The sequence below is a fragment of the Ostrinia furnacalis genome, unplaced genomic scaffold (assembly GCF_004193835.3).
Source record: "Ostrinia furnacalis isolate ACB-3 unplaced genomic scaffold, ASM419383v2 OfSCF7554, whole genome shotgun sequence".
Classification (NCBI taxonomy): Eukaryota; Metazoa; Arthropoda; class Insecta; order Lepidoptera; family Crambidae; genus Ostrinia; species Ostrinia furnacalis.
Window position 1 is genome coordinate 543,642 of NW_021137793.1, and position 16,253 is coordinate 559,894.

The following is a 16,253-nucleotide window of genomic DNA, read 5'->3' on the forward strand; positions in this document are numbered from 1 at the left end:
TACTCTTTCACGAAAAAACTACTGAACGGATTTTGATGAAACTTTACAGTATTATTGTTTGTAATCCAGAATCATATATAGGCTATAATTTATGACGATATCTGACAAACTAAATTTCACGCGGGTGAAGCCGCGGGCAAAAGCTAGTTAGGTACCTGATAAAGGGAAGACGCTGTATGAAGATTTTCTGTTGAGACGGTTAGAACCTAGTAGGTATGCACATAATATTCATTTTTGTGCCGAAAAATATTTATTCATTTTGCTCGATCAAGTTATCTTACTGATAACCAACAATACAGCGTATTGTATTAACTGACTCTACAGTTAAACATGAATTAGATCTTAATAATTATCAATAACCAATTAATGACATTAATGGGAAGGGACCCATTGTTAGCAGCAAGCCATCGTATTTACAGATAAGTTTGTTTTCATTGTTTGCTTGTCATGCTGTTCTTATGATTGCTTTATCTTCGGAGTTATTCAATGTCACTCCATTACGGGCATTACTCGAGCAAGCTTAAGTTTAATTAGCTGAACATTGCCTTGTTTCTAGATTTATTCGAAAACTTCGCTGTGCGCATTCATCTACAATATTATGTTGGGAGAATTCTGAATCTGCACCGGCACTCAGATAAGGTGCTTTCTAATGTCGTTGTAATTTTGGTATTATTTATTCGTTAAGTTTTTTAAATGCAAAGCAGTCGCAAAATAGTATCAAGGGTGTAATTTATTAACCAGTCGTTTGGTTTGTGATTTTAATTAGATCTGTCATTAATAGGTATTTGAGACTCTGCATTAACCAAAAGTCTGAAAAGCAGAATACCTATAGTTAAAAAAGTTAATAAGTTGATACTTTACTCAACTTAACTATACGTTTATAGTTTGCAAAGCTAATATTCTCTCATTAAATTATCATGGAGATTTTAAGTTAAGCTCTAAGAATATACGCTTTTATAGAAATTCTAGTGAAATACCTGACTTATTACCCGCATTTTCTAAGAAGACTGGATGTCCTTTTGAATGTGGGAAGAAGTTTCTGTGAAATGTCGTTGAACTAAAAATAATAGTATTCTCTAATTCTGAGTTTCTTAACCATATCTGTTTTCTGAAATCAGACTGAAACTGTGAAATAAGTTTATCTAAGCTTTAATGCTAATAATAATTTAAGCTTTTGTTTCAATTATTACAATAGGAATACCGGAACTAGTTTATTATACAGGTAGGTAGGTATACTTGGTTTCGTAATAATGTTGTAGTGAAGAATCAGTCTCGACTAAATTAATTACATGCCAGTAATGCAACAATGTTTAATGTTTATCAGCTTTTACAGGATTATATTAAAAACTAAAAAACGTGTATCGAGAATTTACGGAATAGAATTCCTGTTTGAAAAAAAAACTAGGTATGTAAGTACTTAGCATTTTTTGGATGATTTATTAGTCAGAGTATATTATGTGAGTAGTATGTGATACTAGTTAGGTTACAGCCTTATGTATTTTGAAAAAATTTGATCACCATGTCATCATCATCATCATCATTTTCAGTCATAGGACGTCCTCTGCTGAACATAGGCCTCCCCCAATGATTTCCACAATGGCCGGTTGGTGGCGGCTTGCATCCAGCGTCATCCCGCTACCTTTATGAGCTTTTTTTACCATACTTTTTACTTACTTACGCTACTTTTACCATTTTTTATCACTATGTATTTATGTCATAATCTAATATCAAATAGAATTTTCAAATTAAAATCACCTCAAATGGCACGTTGTAAAATCGGTAAAATTGAAAAATCGTCTCCCTGATGAGGGCGCACCGCGAGCGCGGAATGTCATCAGTCCCGGCGAGACGGTGACGACTTAATAAGTTAACTTGTTACGGGACCTGTGTAAATTTACCTTAACGCCCGATGTACCCGCTCACACCCATCCCGACATTATTCTTAGCTAACGGTGTAATTTACACAATTGCGTAGTAAACGTAAAACGTGAGATGTGACTGGTGTATGCGAAATTCGTCAGATGAAATTACTAAACTGAACATACATGGGGAAAATTTATTTACCTAAGCTTGACGATTATTATGATTAAATTAAAAATTTAAAGTATCTTCAGCAAAAAAGTACGTAGCAGTAAGACAGAGAAGAATCCTCTCAAAATAAAATATCACATCAATGAATCATCTCATCATCATCATTTCAGCCATAGGACGTCTACTGCTGAACATAAGCCTCCCCCAATGATTTCCACAATGGCCGGTTGGTGGCGGCCTGCATCCAGCGCCTTCCCGCTACCTTTATGAGGTCGTCGGTCCACCTTGTGGGTGGACGTCCTACGCTGCGCTTTCCGGTACGTGGTCTCCACTCCAGAACCTTGTTGCCCCATCAGCCGTCAGTTCTGCGTACTATATGCCCTGCCCATTGCCTCTTCAGCTGACTAATCCGTTGGGCTATGTCAGCGAATTTGGTATAGTATTATTATAATAACGTATATTAGTATGGTGTGTCTGTGTAACTAAAATCAATGAATAAATAAATAATGTAATTCTGAAAACATAACAAAATCTATCTGAGAATTTTAGATGTACTATGTCGGAACTTGCGTAAACAAATACAGTATAGCAAACAAGAACAAATGAATAGAGTTTAGCGAGTAACCGCGAAGATACTGCGAGCAATTTGTGATCTCGGGGACCGGCTCTGCTCGCACCTGGTTAAATTGGATGCCACGTCTACATCACCGTTTATTAAGCTGCACTACTACCTCTTTCACTGGCAAGATAATATGTTCAGCTATAAGTAACAATACGCTCGGCTTATTTAACTTCTTCATTGAATTAGAGCTCGGTAAATTTCTCTTTGTGAATCCAAAAAGTCTAGGTAGGTATTGGCTTTTATAAGTTGACAAACCTAGCAACCTAGTAGTAAAGTAATTTAATAAAAAAGCAAATGAGTACATTTTATAAACATTATAATAAAAAAGTATCATCGATAATGCGAATAATATAAAATTAGTTAAAAATTTCAATATTATAGTTGAAAATCAAAACACTCATCAGTAAATATTTTTAGCAAATTAGGATGCTCCTGGATTAGATTCCGTATAGAAGTTTTACGTCTCTGTAGAATGTCATTCAGTTCTTTACTAGGTGACTCTTTCATTTCACTCGAGGATTGCTGTTTCCCAACTGTACGAGTATTCGTATCAAAGCAGGTACAACCTACTTCTGGTACGTATAATTCTTCTTGGCTAGAATACTGTGTCTCAGCATTATGATAAAGCTCTTTTGTAGCAGAAAACGGTAATTCAGCGTTCACGTATTTCCTGGGATCTAATAACTCTGGTGGAATTGGTAGTTGCATGGGATGATCAAGGATAGTAGTGACTCTCTGAAAATTCTCCTCTGTAAAGTCTAAATACGCGTTTAGATAAGGGAATGACATTCTCTCAGCCCAGTTCTGGCAACTCCTAGCCGGACAATGGTGGAGGCGGTGTATGTCGTCAATAAGTAATGGCTCGTCTAAAGAGACGCTTGATTCAGTTGCTGTAGATGGTGATGGTGGAGCAGTTACTGGTATTCCACTCAGAGTGGAAACATTTGATGGTGTCTTCGATGGTATATCTTGACATTTGCAACGCTGCGTTTCAAGAAACACTTTGACCTCTTCAAAATCATGACATTTGGCATAAAAGAATTGCCTGTCAACTCTAACAAATGGTAAATCAACATCTGAAGGTAATGTTTCTCGACTTCCATATCGTGGTGGAGTTGGATCGTTTAGATCACCTACAATGACAAATGGCTCACCCTCACAAACCATTGGTTTTGGAATTTTTTCCTCAAATTTAAATATGTTTTGAAATGCAACGTCATCCATTAGAATTGAAGAACATTTTTGAGGATGTTTTTGAATTTCATTCATTTGCAATACAACCATCTTTTCAAGATCAAGCAAGAATGTCGTTTGTTCTGGTAATAATTTTAAGCTGTAACTTATAAATTTCAGAAATAATTGTAATACTTTTTTTATTTTTTCTTCCCAGTCTCTATTTATTTGAGTTATATGAACCTCTTGCCTTTTATATTCATCTAATATTTTTTGCCTTTCCTTTATTTTATGCATTTTCTCAGCAATGTCTGTTGTTTGATAGTTTTCTAGAAGAAATTGTTTAATTTTACATTTCTTTCTTTCCGTGCACATGACGTACATAGTGCTGGTTATATTTTCAGCTTCGATTTGCCTATAAAATGAATTCAAAGCATCATTCCTTTCTTTTAATGCTTGATTTATGAGCTTGCTACTTCTTTGCAGCTCGTTCTCCAGCAAAAGCTTGTAATATTTCTTTATCTTACTTGTTTCATTTTGATATCGATTTTGTAATACTTCTTCTACAATTGTTCGTTCTTTGGCGAGTTTTTCTTTTATTTCTATATTTAAGTCACTGATTATATTAGCGCGAGCGCTTAACAATAAATCTTTCAATTCCGATCTCAAGTGGTCCTCTAATTCTTGTAGTGTTTTTTCATAAAATTCTGATATTTCCTTGGACATGATTTTACTTTTAGTTGCAAATATGTTATCATAAATTCGTTTTACTTTTTGTTCGACTAATTTTCTTTCATTCTGTAATATATGTGACCATCCTTGATCATTGTCATTTAATAATTGGGTCAATGTCTTTAAGAATCTGGCTCGTTCATTTTCCAGTACATCGTTACCGATAGCGAGTATACCTTCGTGAGTCTTACCTCTAGTAATTTTAGAAGTAAATGGTGGTATAAGATCTACTATACCTATTAACTGGTCACTGGGAGAGACCCACTCATCGCCAACGTCTTCATCTTCAGATGGTTCTGTATCCTCGAATTCTATTTGTAACGGCTTACGAACTCCACAATAGTCATCGTCAAAGTAAATTTCAGCATAAGTGCTTGTTACTCTTTCTTCATGCTTATGAATGTGATCATGTTCCATTATTTAAATACTAGAAAATGTAAGTTGAAATAAAATTGATTGGGAATATTTTGTAAAATGTCACAAAGTGACAAAATAGGACATGACAAAAACATGACACATTTTTAAATGCTTTTTAAATACCTAGGTAGGTAGGTATATACCGTTATTTGTTTTTATGCTATAATTTTTCTCGTTAGTCGGATAAATGAGTAGATGCGAAAATTTACTTGAAATCTCATTGAATGAACAAAGGAGTGGTTTATTTAATATTTAACAAATTTAACAAACATTAGCACTTATGAAATTATTAGATCTTACATAGATAGTGCAGATATATTTGCCTAAGAGTACATTTTAAAATTACTAACATAAAACTTAATAAATAAGACAAAGAAATTAACACTCCTGTCATACTTAAGCTTAAACAGAGTATGGCAATAAAGGAGCAGGCAGCTAATGAGTTTTCTGGCACTAACAAAATAACAGTTTGGTATTCAAACGGGCGAACGTGTTGACGGCCTACCTGTGATTAGCGCCGTGATGTAAGGCGAGTGCTCCCGCCCGGCGATTTAATTAAATACTTCCTTGCACCACCCACCTACTATTTCACCTCATGTACCTCACCTTATCTCTCCCCGAAGCTAAAGCACGCTGTAAACATTTTTCATCCTACCCGCTACAGCGAGATTATTGCACCTACATTACTATCGTAAAGCGGCCATTTTGCAATATTTGCGGCAAAAACAGTCGATTTCGTAGTTCGGAGCGCCCCGAACACGAGCATGTGATAATAAATTACGGACATATCTCGACTCCATTCTCATTACGGATGCGGCAATGTCCGTCGGAGTTTTGTCATAACTCAGTCTCGGTTGAAATTATTTCCGTTGGGTCTGATGAGAAAACTAGAGGTGGAGAACTCCAAATGTAAGTATTCGCGCAACAAGCCGTGGAATAACGACGGGACATATTTCATTCTTAACGAAGTTAAATTTCCGGGAAGGTCCTGTAAGAGCGTGCGTAACTCTGATAAAAGGCTACCCCGCTACAATACCGATTTTGTATTTGAGTGGGGTTTTAGAGGTAGCAAATACTTGTATTAAATCACATTTCCTGATGTAAGCAGAACAGACAATTTAGCAACATTGTTTCAGGAATCTTTTTTTCAGCGATTGTTTATGAAAGTTTAAGTTGAGTGTTATTAAGATGTTTAAACGCTAGACTTAAGGACGACTAGGCAAATAATTTAAAAGGTTACTTTACCGCAATTTACCAAGGCTTTCATTTAAAAAAAATCAAGTTTCTCAAGTGGAAGCTATAAAATCCCAAATGCCTATGATTGTTTGAAAATTGCTTTACTACTTACTTATTTTTAGAACTCTGTAGAAACTTAACTGTTATAGGTATTTACTCTTTTGTTTAGTGTAAAAAAATATTAATTCCCTCCTGTTTATAAATATTTCACTCGCATTTTAGTGATAATTCTAAAAGCGCATTAAGGCCGTTCATCCTAAAGTTCCAACGTTTGACGTGCGCACGTTAAAACAACAAACATAATTCAGAAGCTGGCAACAAGTTGGATTGTTTTCTACACATCATATCGGCAAATAAATCTTTCGGCCGCTTATCTGACGTCAAAGTTAATTCCCATGCATAATTCATCGCGTCGATTTCGTGAGAGAAACTTTCGGACTCGCTATAACGCCCTCTGTAACTGACGGTTGTCTTATAGACAAGTCTGGCTACCTTTTATTGTATCGATATATGGCTGTATCATATTAAAGAGGGTTTTACCTGAAGATATTAGTCTAATCACTAATGTTTTTGTACACCATCCAATACAGTCTAGATCAAACCCGCCGACCTGCCGACATGAGTCATCGAATAGATCCCCTTTTGACACGTTGTTAAAAGTCATAGAAAAGTAAAAGTGGTCGACATGACTCTTTTGAAATAAAGCCGCCGATACCAAGCGGCTTCGTGTGTAGAGTCAAAAACATATTTCGTACAAACTTTTATTTGTATGAAAATCTATCCTTTGATGGCTATAATAGAAGCCGATCTATGTAGGTGGAATATTGCGCGGAGTGTTGATTGATAAACCGGACAGCCATCAAGGGACTGGAGTGCGTGAGAGATTGACACCTCAAATCAAATCCGAATCACCGTCGACGCGAACGTGGCTCCTAACCAATGATAAATCTGTCCAAAACTACAGCCAAGTGTGAGTTGTGCATAGACATAAATAAAAACTTGCATTGGCTTTTCACTACACAATAATGTACATAATATAGAGAGTTTTCAAGTAAGCATCCCTACTTGAAAACTCTCTATATTATGTACATTCATCTAATTCCAAAATCTTTAAAAAAATAGAGACGCACATCTATGTGTAAACTAATATAATTGTAAGTTCTTATTATCGAGTTTTTTAATAAACTACAATGGTGACAATATAAACAGAGAGCTTTACTCTCGTTAGACCTAAAGTAAGTACACGTGAACATGTCCGCAATACTTTCAACTACGTAGCTTAGTTGACGACGTTTGTTGTTTGTTTACTACATTTAAATTCAGTGCAGCAAGTCAGGGGAAGAGTTTTAGCATTTGTCCGGTGCAGCTGAACTCACACACGGAATTGTAAATTTATTCGTGGGTTTCTTAACGGGGGTCACTAGACTGTGCTCGCTAATGCTTTGTAAAGTTTCACTTTTAGAACTTACCTGAGGCAAAGGCAAGAGCTCTCAGTCTAGCCGGCTAGAACGTGCCAGTATTCAGTCAATAACTTAATTACTTACTCGTCGAAATCATAAGAGCATACGAATTTTCACGTTAACTTTTACGGCTTTAGTTTTGACATTGAAAAAAGAGAGCATAACAACCCAGAATATTCGGAAATCTCATGCTTACAGAGCTTATTATTTTTAAATAAGGCGTTTAGATTCCCAACACAACAATGATTACATCCAATAGCCATTCGTATCTGAACGGGCGCTTACTTTATGGTTGTCATACATAAGTAAATTAGTTTATTTCCTCCAGGCGACAATTTGGCTCACGTCTCGTCACAAATTGTCGGCGAGGGTAAATGCAGACTATTAAGGAAATACAGCAATTCAAGCAGCCCTTAGCTGGCATTACGGCGCAATCTCGCGCGGCGAAATTATAAGCAACACCTTCTTATGCCGTGCTTGGCGGCAATAACACGTGCCAGCAGCAATAACTGAACGGACATAGTTCTAAGGAAATTTCATACAATCGACGCTGTCGCAAACTGCCGACATCTGTCATTTTAAACATTTAAACGGCCCAGCGGGTTTAAGTTTTAATTTAATCATAGAACTTTGAACGGCTACATGAAATGTTTTTAATAGTCTAATAACGTTGTCAGAATTTTAATAAGTTTTAATTATGGCTCGTAACTAAGTGATAGTGAAGCTGTAAATGTAATAATTATGTAGTTTTCTAAATTGTTCCTATTGGGTATCAAACCAACTGTAGTAGGTACTATAACATTTTAGGTAACAAAGGTAGAGTAAGTAGATACTGTGCAAGCAGGTACAGTATAAAATATAATGTTATTTTATTAAAACTCCTTATAATTCCGCAAAGTGAATGGTACACACTCACGTCAACAAAATTTAGCACCGTAAAATGAGGTAAATTTTTTAAGAATATCCTTTTAAACATCGGTGCCCCTGGAAGACTTACGGCAATATTTCCCATTTCAACGAGTAAGCACGTATTGCGCCCTAAATCTTGGCTCACATTAACTGAGCTGAGACAGCCACAGTCGCTGAGGTATTTTAATAATGAATTCTTTTCAGCCAGCACGTAGTTAATGCCGGCGATTTAATGAAGGGCGTCATAAACGTGTCGTTGCAGGCGGGGCGCGGGGTAACCCGACACTATCAAGGATTAGCGACACACTTTATGGACTTGCATATGCAACGTTAGGAGAGGGGAGAGTCTAAGCATATTTCTTCGTAGAGTTTTCTATATGAAAAGTTTCTTGCTGAAAATTATTATTTGTTCTTATTTTTCAATTTAGGCAGACTTAAAGCTACTACAAAATAAAAATACTTACATGTTTAGGTACAGTTGCCACTAGCATTCGTCACCCGTTGATGTCTTGCGTTCCCGACTCTATGGCTCACGGATGATATCGTCAGGTTTTTAGTGGGTGGAACCTTGTCCTTCTGTTCTGGTAGGAAGTGCCACACGTAGGTAAATTATAAATTAGTAACTATGGTGTTGCCCTCATTATTCGTGTAATATTTTTATTGTAAGCAAACAGTTTAATTATGGTCTTAACTTAGTGTACACCCAAGTATTTATACTCGTAGATGCGGTGCATAGTTAAACGTCTAGGAGATCGGGCTAAATGCTTGCCCGGAATCTGATTCTAGCCCATTGCCCAGTGTCGGCAGTTTAGTTGCATTACATTAGACACTGCTCGCATTCCGAATGCGCCGGACCCATTTGATTGGAACTATTCAAATTATTTGCCTTCGTTATCAATGGGAGTAGCTTAGTCGAGAATGCAATAATAGTTGTAAGTTAGGCAACATCATTTTTGTTTAAGTATGGACTTTCTTTATTGAGGATACTTGTAAGGATGTTACCTACTGTAGGTAAAGGTTAACCACTATATCTACATAGTGAGACATTTTAAATTCGAGTTCTTTTTGTAATGCAACCTATACATTTCATCTAGAAATTATTTTCATTGCATTTTGTAATATCTACGACTGAGTTAAAATTCAGATGCACCATATAACTGCATTACCGTGGAGGTAGAGCGTTAATTGGTACGAAAAGTGAAACATTATTTGCAATTGCAATATCGCTCGCTGTAATGAGCGCATTCGCTGCCGTAAATATGGCACGGATTGCAATCAATAATTTTTGAAGCAAAATACTTATGGATGAAAGTGAGTATTTAACCTACTTGCTACATCTGTTTTTTCTAATAGAAGATTACTAAAACCTGTTGTCAGCGACATGGTTAATGTTAAGTACTTAATTTGTTACTTTTTATGACCAGTATTTTAGTACGCACCAGTTTACTCACATGTAAGTTACTGTATGTACTAGGAAAATATCAAAATTTTATTGCTCATATTCATCAGTACAAAACGGGTTCATATCAAAATTAATTTAGATGGGGCATGGATTGTACTTTATTATTTCGGTGCCACAAAGCCCGTAATGTAATTATCAAAGCGAGCTAACATTTAGACCGCAGGCTGTCCGATTGTACGTGTTAATTTTATTGGGGTTCAGGTTGACGTCGCTGCTGCGAGCTGTCAACGTGACGGGTCGGTTGAAGACGGTCGGCCGGCGCCGGCGGCGAAAGACAATTGAATCATAAAAGGTCACGTGACACACGCTCGCCAAACCCTCGCTGTCTGTGGTCAGACGTGATGCTCTTTATCACGTTCGGACCATGTATTCCTGCTCGTACAAACATGTTGACAGCTCTATGGAGGTAGATGACGGGCTCCGCCGCCTACACAGCTTGTTGAAATGTTAATTTTATTCTTGAAATGGGGAGACATTTCACTCGTAACTACGAGTAAGCTCTTTTGACAATGGCCAAAATGTATTAGGCATGAATATGTTTATTTAGGAAATTTAAATGTGAGTGAATTATACATTTTACATTTGATAATTATATTTTCAGTAAGTACAACTCTTCTCCTACCCTACCTCTTTATTATTACGAGTAAGTACATCGAAGTTAAACCTTAGTATGTCATTATTGTACCTTTACTTCCTTCCTACTAACATACCGTGCAGTTTTAACATTTTGGTTCGGCCAATACGAGTGCAATACACAATAATGCCTCTATGAATATTGATTCGGCGTTCGGTTTAGGTATTCCATAATATTCTAACTGGGCCATAATCCGCAGTAGCTTCCGGGTGTCGTAATCAAATCCTGACGGGAGGCCTAATCGAGGCACTCCACGCCTGACCTCCGTCAAATCGGCCCAAGAACCCGAGTGTCACAGAGTAGCGATAACTGCGACTCCGGACTCGACTGCCTATCAACTTGCCCTGATCAAGGATTATGGAGTTCGACTCGAATATGAGCGCCGTCGGAAAATGCTGCCCCACCCACAATAGCTGCCGAAGTCTGACTGATAAATTGGGTTGTTATTTGTTTTTATTTAGCGGGAAATGCCGAATTTTATGTAAATTATACAGTTACTTTACTTACCTCAAATTACCGGTTTTGTAGTAGCGTCATTGATAAACGGACAAATTATTAGAAAACTCTCATATTCTAACCCTAAAGTTTCCTAATAAATAAACTCAATTGTACCACGTTATGTCCTCTTACCACTTATGTGTTTAAACACCTAACGATTCAGGTAAACATAACTGGTCTATGGTAGTACTAAATTACTTATAGCACTTTAATAAAACTAGCATTCCAACATCGCAGATACTTTATCATCTTTCTTGCAACTGCAGCTAACCAGAGCACTAGATTTCTTATAATAAATTTCTTCATCCAGAAAAAGCAAAGACTTGTGTGTTCATGCCAGTTGTACGCGGTATTCATTAATGTTCCGTAAGTCCCGCGGTTAAAATGCACGTTCCCTGTTGGCACCAAGTAAACAAAGGAACGTATTCACATCTCGTCCGATCTCCTTTGAAACTGCAAGCTTTTCATTAGCCACAAGCAAGTGGCGTAATTAAATAAATTGATCGTTAGTATCATAAGCTCGCGTTTGGAAACTTTCTGGGCGGCCACGTGAACTTACTGAACAATGAACTTGGGAAACTCGCTTGTTACGCTCTGTGTAAAATGAAACATCTGTCTTTTTAAAAGCTTTTTCACTTCTTAGTACTTTGGAGCGCAGAGGTTTGGTGCAAAATTTGTTTACTTTTCTCTTAACTTATGCCACCTTTATCTGTAAAAGTTTAACACTTGAAGTTACTTTATTTTTATTATGGTAGTACCATTGTTTTTCATTTAAAATTTCATCATAATTTAACTGCTTGTAGGTATTATAAAAAAATATTCAAGTAACTTACCTACGTGCGTCGTCATACCACAGGTCATACTTACAACGTGCGCCAGCTTTGGGAACTTAATCGAATTCCAAATTGTACTGTATTCGGCTGAAATGTGTTTCTGGATCAAATAAATCAATAATTCCCCGAAAGGGGATCGAAATCGATTGTCTTCTCGTTTGCCAAAGATTTATATTGTCAACGACAAGAGGCGTCGCGCCGCGCGCTTAGCGCGTCTCCCCTACTGCAACATATTTCACTGCATAAATCATAACTTTATTTCCTCTCGCTCATGGATGCTCCGGCGAGTCAGGGCTGCCACTACAAAATAGGCAGGCTTTCTTAACTTCCAAGTCCACTTAACTTATTAATATGTCTACCTGTGTACGGATTCATTTAGGTGACTCTACTTTTTTATTATTTTTTAACAAATTTGGCATAATATGGATTAAAAAAAAATTTCGTTTCATCGTGAATAGTACCCATTCCTCTACTGAAATCCTTCATTATTAAAATAGACATTCGATTTAACAAACATGAATTACCATGAGAAGATTTTTTCCAAACTGGTAACCCTGGGAGGTGTCTTTGAAATGGCTTTAAGAGTCCCAACGCTACACCGCAACAAAGGACCGCGAATTCAATTAGGTGTAGATGGTACAGTGCAGACGTTAATATTATTTCTAAATATGCAATTTAATGAAATGAAGACAAGATTTTACGGCTAGATGAATTTAATACCCAGGAAACATTTTGAGATCCTCATTTCGGTCGCGTGCTCTTTGTGTCTTTGTTGTCCTTATATTTTATTTGATTTGCTGAATTATCTTTTCAATTTTATTACAGAAAAAATAATAATTTTAAGATATTTCCGCACCTTTAAAAATGTTCTAAATACAGTAGTTGTACACAAATTGAAATTGAATAAACAAAACGTGGTCTAGTTTTGTACTAAGTAAATTATAAATGAGAACTGAGAGATGCGGAATTGAAAGCTCCTTCATAAGCCGGAACAAACCGCAAGAACATTATATCGAGTGAGTAGGGTGACCATATTATACGGCTTGTTTCTGAAAGGGTATACCTACTGTTCATAAGTGCCACTTGTGGTCTAAACTGAATAAATATTTTTGATTTTGATTTTTTGATTTTTTTTACTTACTACAGCACGAATAAGCTCTCTCTAGTCTCTATCTCTTTCGTAAAATATATCAGAAATTGGAAACTTACCCAAATGAATTTCACAATATGCTATTTAAGCACAAAGCTCTGTAACATAAAGACGAGGATCTCAGTGTACTAACATTATGTTTCAACGCGCCAAATCTTTGCAGATGAATATTCGCTTCATAATAAACGCCTGCTCATTTGCGATCGTTTTAGCTGTACTTCCTGCCAATTAGCGCCGTGAAAACTGACGTGGACCAAACAAAGGCGAGGGAGGCTCATGAATTTATTGTTAGGTTACTGGCTTAAGTTATTTAAGTGTACGCGGGACGGCGGCATTCACGTGCGCAGAATGCAGCTTCCTGCGACAATTTATCATGAATCTTTAATTAAACTTCAACGGTGACTGTTCGCGGTGCTCAGTACCGCAATAACTCCTCTTAATCGATTGCTTATTTACCCGCGCTTGTTACGGTTGCAATAACTTTGTTATTAACTATTTCCAATAACTATACCACAACATTGTCTCTTTCGCTGCCTCTGTTTTCCAGCTATTTGCTCCTTTTCTATTTTTTAAATAATCCAATACTTGACTGCAATCATACTAGATTGAATTGAGAATGTTACTATGTATGCAAAATCACTTGAAACCTATGTTACAGTTAAGCTTTTACATTTACAAATACATTAGTTTTTATTTCATTCAAAAATACCTAGTAGTTATGATTTTATAGGCATTCAAAGTTCGCTTAAATATTGAGTCCCGCCGACGGTCACGTGACCCCGCGTGACGTACATTCACAGCGTCCGCTCACTAGAAAACGGATATAAATATTTTTTTTTATAAATACAAACTTATTATACATATTAACACCCAGACCCATCACAGAAATTAAAATTGAACCAAACCCAAACTTGATGCGATTGTGTCGTTTTATTGCGAATTACCTTCCAGCTCCATCATTAGACCCCGATTACTATATAGAATTAAAATACTCATCAATACAAAACGAACGAGCCCAAACTCGATGCATTTAAGTCGTTTTATTATAGAGTTCCTATGGCCACCTTCCAGCTCCATCATCAGATCAGCTCCATGTCATCATAATATTGCATGGTCATCCAAATCACATGTGTTTGCGAAATTTCAGCTTAATCGGTTGCCTGGAAGTGGGTCTTAATTCAGTTTGCAAGATTCCACCCATACAAATATGAGCCAGTCGTTGTAATATGACGTCACGCGCATAAAATGGCGGGCCGGCCGCCGTCCGCACTTTTAAAATTTAATATCTTGGAAACTAATTGACGTATCGAAATAATTCTTTCACGTGTATTTTTTATTTTTAACAGAGAATACAGAAAGCTAAAAAACAAAATTAGTGAACATTCTTCATTGCATGTGGTAAAGCAAGAACGCAGTACATGCAAACTTGTCGTACCTAAAATATCTATCAGACAAATAGTATGTAGAATTAACAACCACGCCAAGTAACACACTGGGTGTTAAAATTTCACTTACGAATGTCAATTCCAATAATAAATTCGGAATATTAAAAAGGTACACTTACTTAATGAGCGATTGTTACATGATTCATTCTGTTTGCGGAAACATACTTCAGAGCCAAATTAAATGATAAAAGTTTCAAAGTTATTCCGAGTTCGTTTATAACAAAATTAAGTACTTGTGTCAGTTGCCGGTTGGATTCAATTAAAAAGTTCTCGAATATTTTATACCTGTGCTAGAGAAATGACTATTCGTAGTTACGAATAGTTACCGTCTTTAATCTGCTCGGTATATTGCATTATTGTTTATTTAACCTATTTGTTCGTTTCAGCCAAATGACGTCCACTGCTGGACAAAGGCCTCCCCCAAGGTTTTCCACAATGAACGGTCCTGCGCTGCCCGCATCCAGGCTCTTCCCGCGACCTTTACCAGATCGTCGGTCCACCTAGTAGGAGGCCTGCCCACGCTACGTTTTCCAGCCCGTGGTCGCCACTCGAGAACTTTCCTGCCCCAACGGCCATCGTCTCTACGAGCTATGTGCCCCGCCCATATTTGTATTTGTATTTTTTTAAATATTTATAACGTTTGGAGAGAGATTCACAAATTAATAGAATTAGGTAGAGCATATGAACTTCATAAACGAAAGTGTCTTTAAAATGTAATAAAAAACAGTATTTCAATACGCATAGTAATTTATGTACTTACAACGTTCTCTATACAATATATTTACAGTAACAACAAATATTTACGATAACCGATATACATTTCTTTGCCTAACATTTTAACAGTAAGAATTCTATACATACAAGTTCTAGTATGTCTATATGTCATAGTCAAAGGTCGATATGCAGTCTCTTCGCGGAATGACTGGTCTATCCTAGGTTTGACTAAGGCCTTCAGGCAAACCCCGAAGTGAATTCTTATTTCGGCCTTTGACTAAGTCAAACCTAGAAGTGCCTAAACGGTTCAGTCAAACGTCGAAACTAAAATAATTTGTTTCGGGCTTTGCCTAGTCAATCCTAGAAACGTCTGGCAGACTCGGTCAAAAGTAGATGGCAAATAGAAAACCGGCCTAGTACGAGCCGGATTCGCTCACGAAGGGTGCCGTACGACTCTGTTGTTGTATGGGAGCCCCCCTTAAATATTTTTTTTATTTTAATTTTATGATTTATTTTTAAAATAGCTATGCAACTAAATATTATGTGAATATTTCAAGGGTTCACCTGTTTACGTTTTAATATCAAGTAGAAAACTACAACAAGTCACGTTTGCTGTATGGGAGCCCCCCTTAAATATTTAAATATTTTATTGAATTATTTATTTTTAAAGTGAATGATTCATGAGATACGAGCCTGGTGACAGAAAACATTTAGCGAAGTCATAATAATAGGATCTAAACTCTTTATCCTTTAAGGTAACAGAACCCTAAAAAATAGTAATAATAATCAAGATCGATCTAGAAACACTCTATCTTAGTATTGTATAAGTTTAGTTACTCGTACCTTCACCTAAAGAGCGTCAAAACCGACCGTCGTAACGCCTATGCAATAAGTTCGAGATCAGAATTAAGTATAGTTTAGTTTAAAGTCTTAATTG

The 16,253-nt window shown here is 36.6% G+C and overlaps 1 protein-coding gene across 1 annotated transcript; it reads right to left on the bottom strand.

Moving 5' to 3' along the window:
- Window positions 1-3,028: 3,028 nt before the first annotated feature.
- Window positions 3,029-4,975, bottom strand: LOC114365103 (uncharacterized). The gene has a single exon (XM_028321574.1). The coding sequence runs from the start codon at window positions 4,973-4,975 to the stop codon at window positions 3,029-3,031; it is 1,947 nt and encodes a 648-aa protein (XP_028177375.1).
- Between the last annotated feature and the right edge of the window lie 11,278 nt (window positions 4,976-16,253).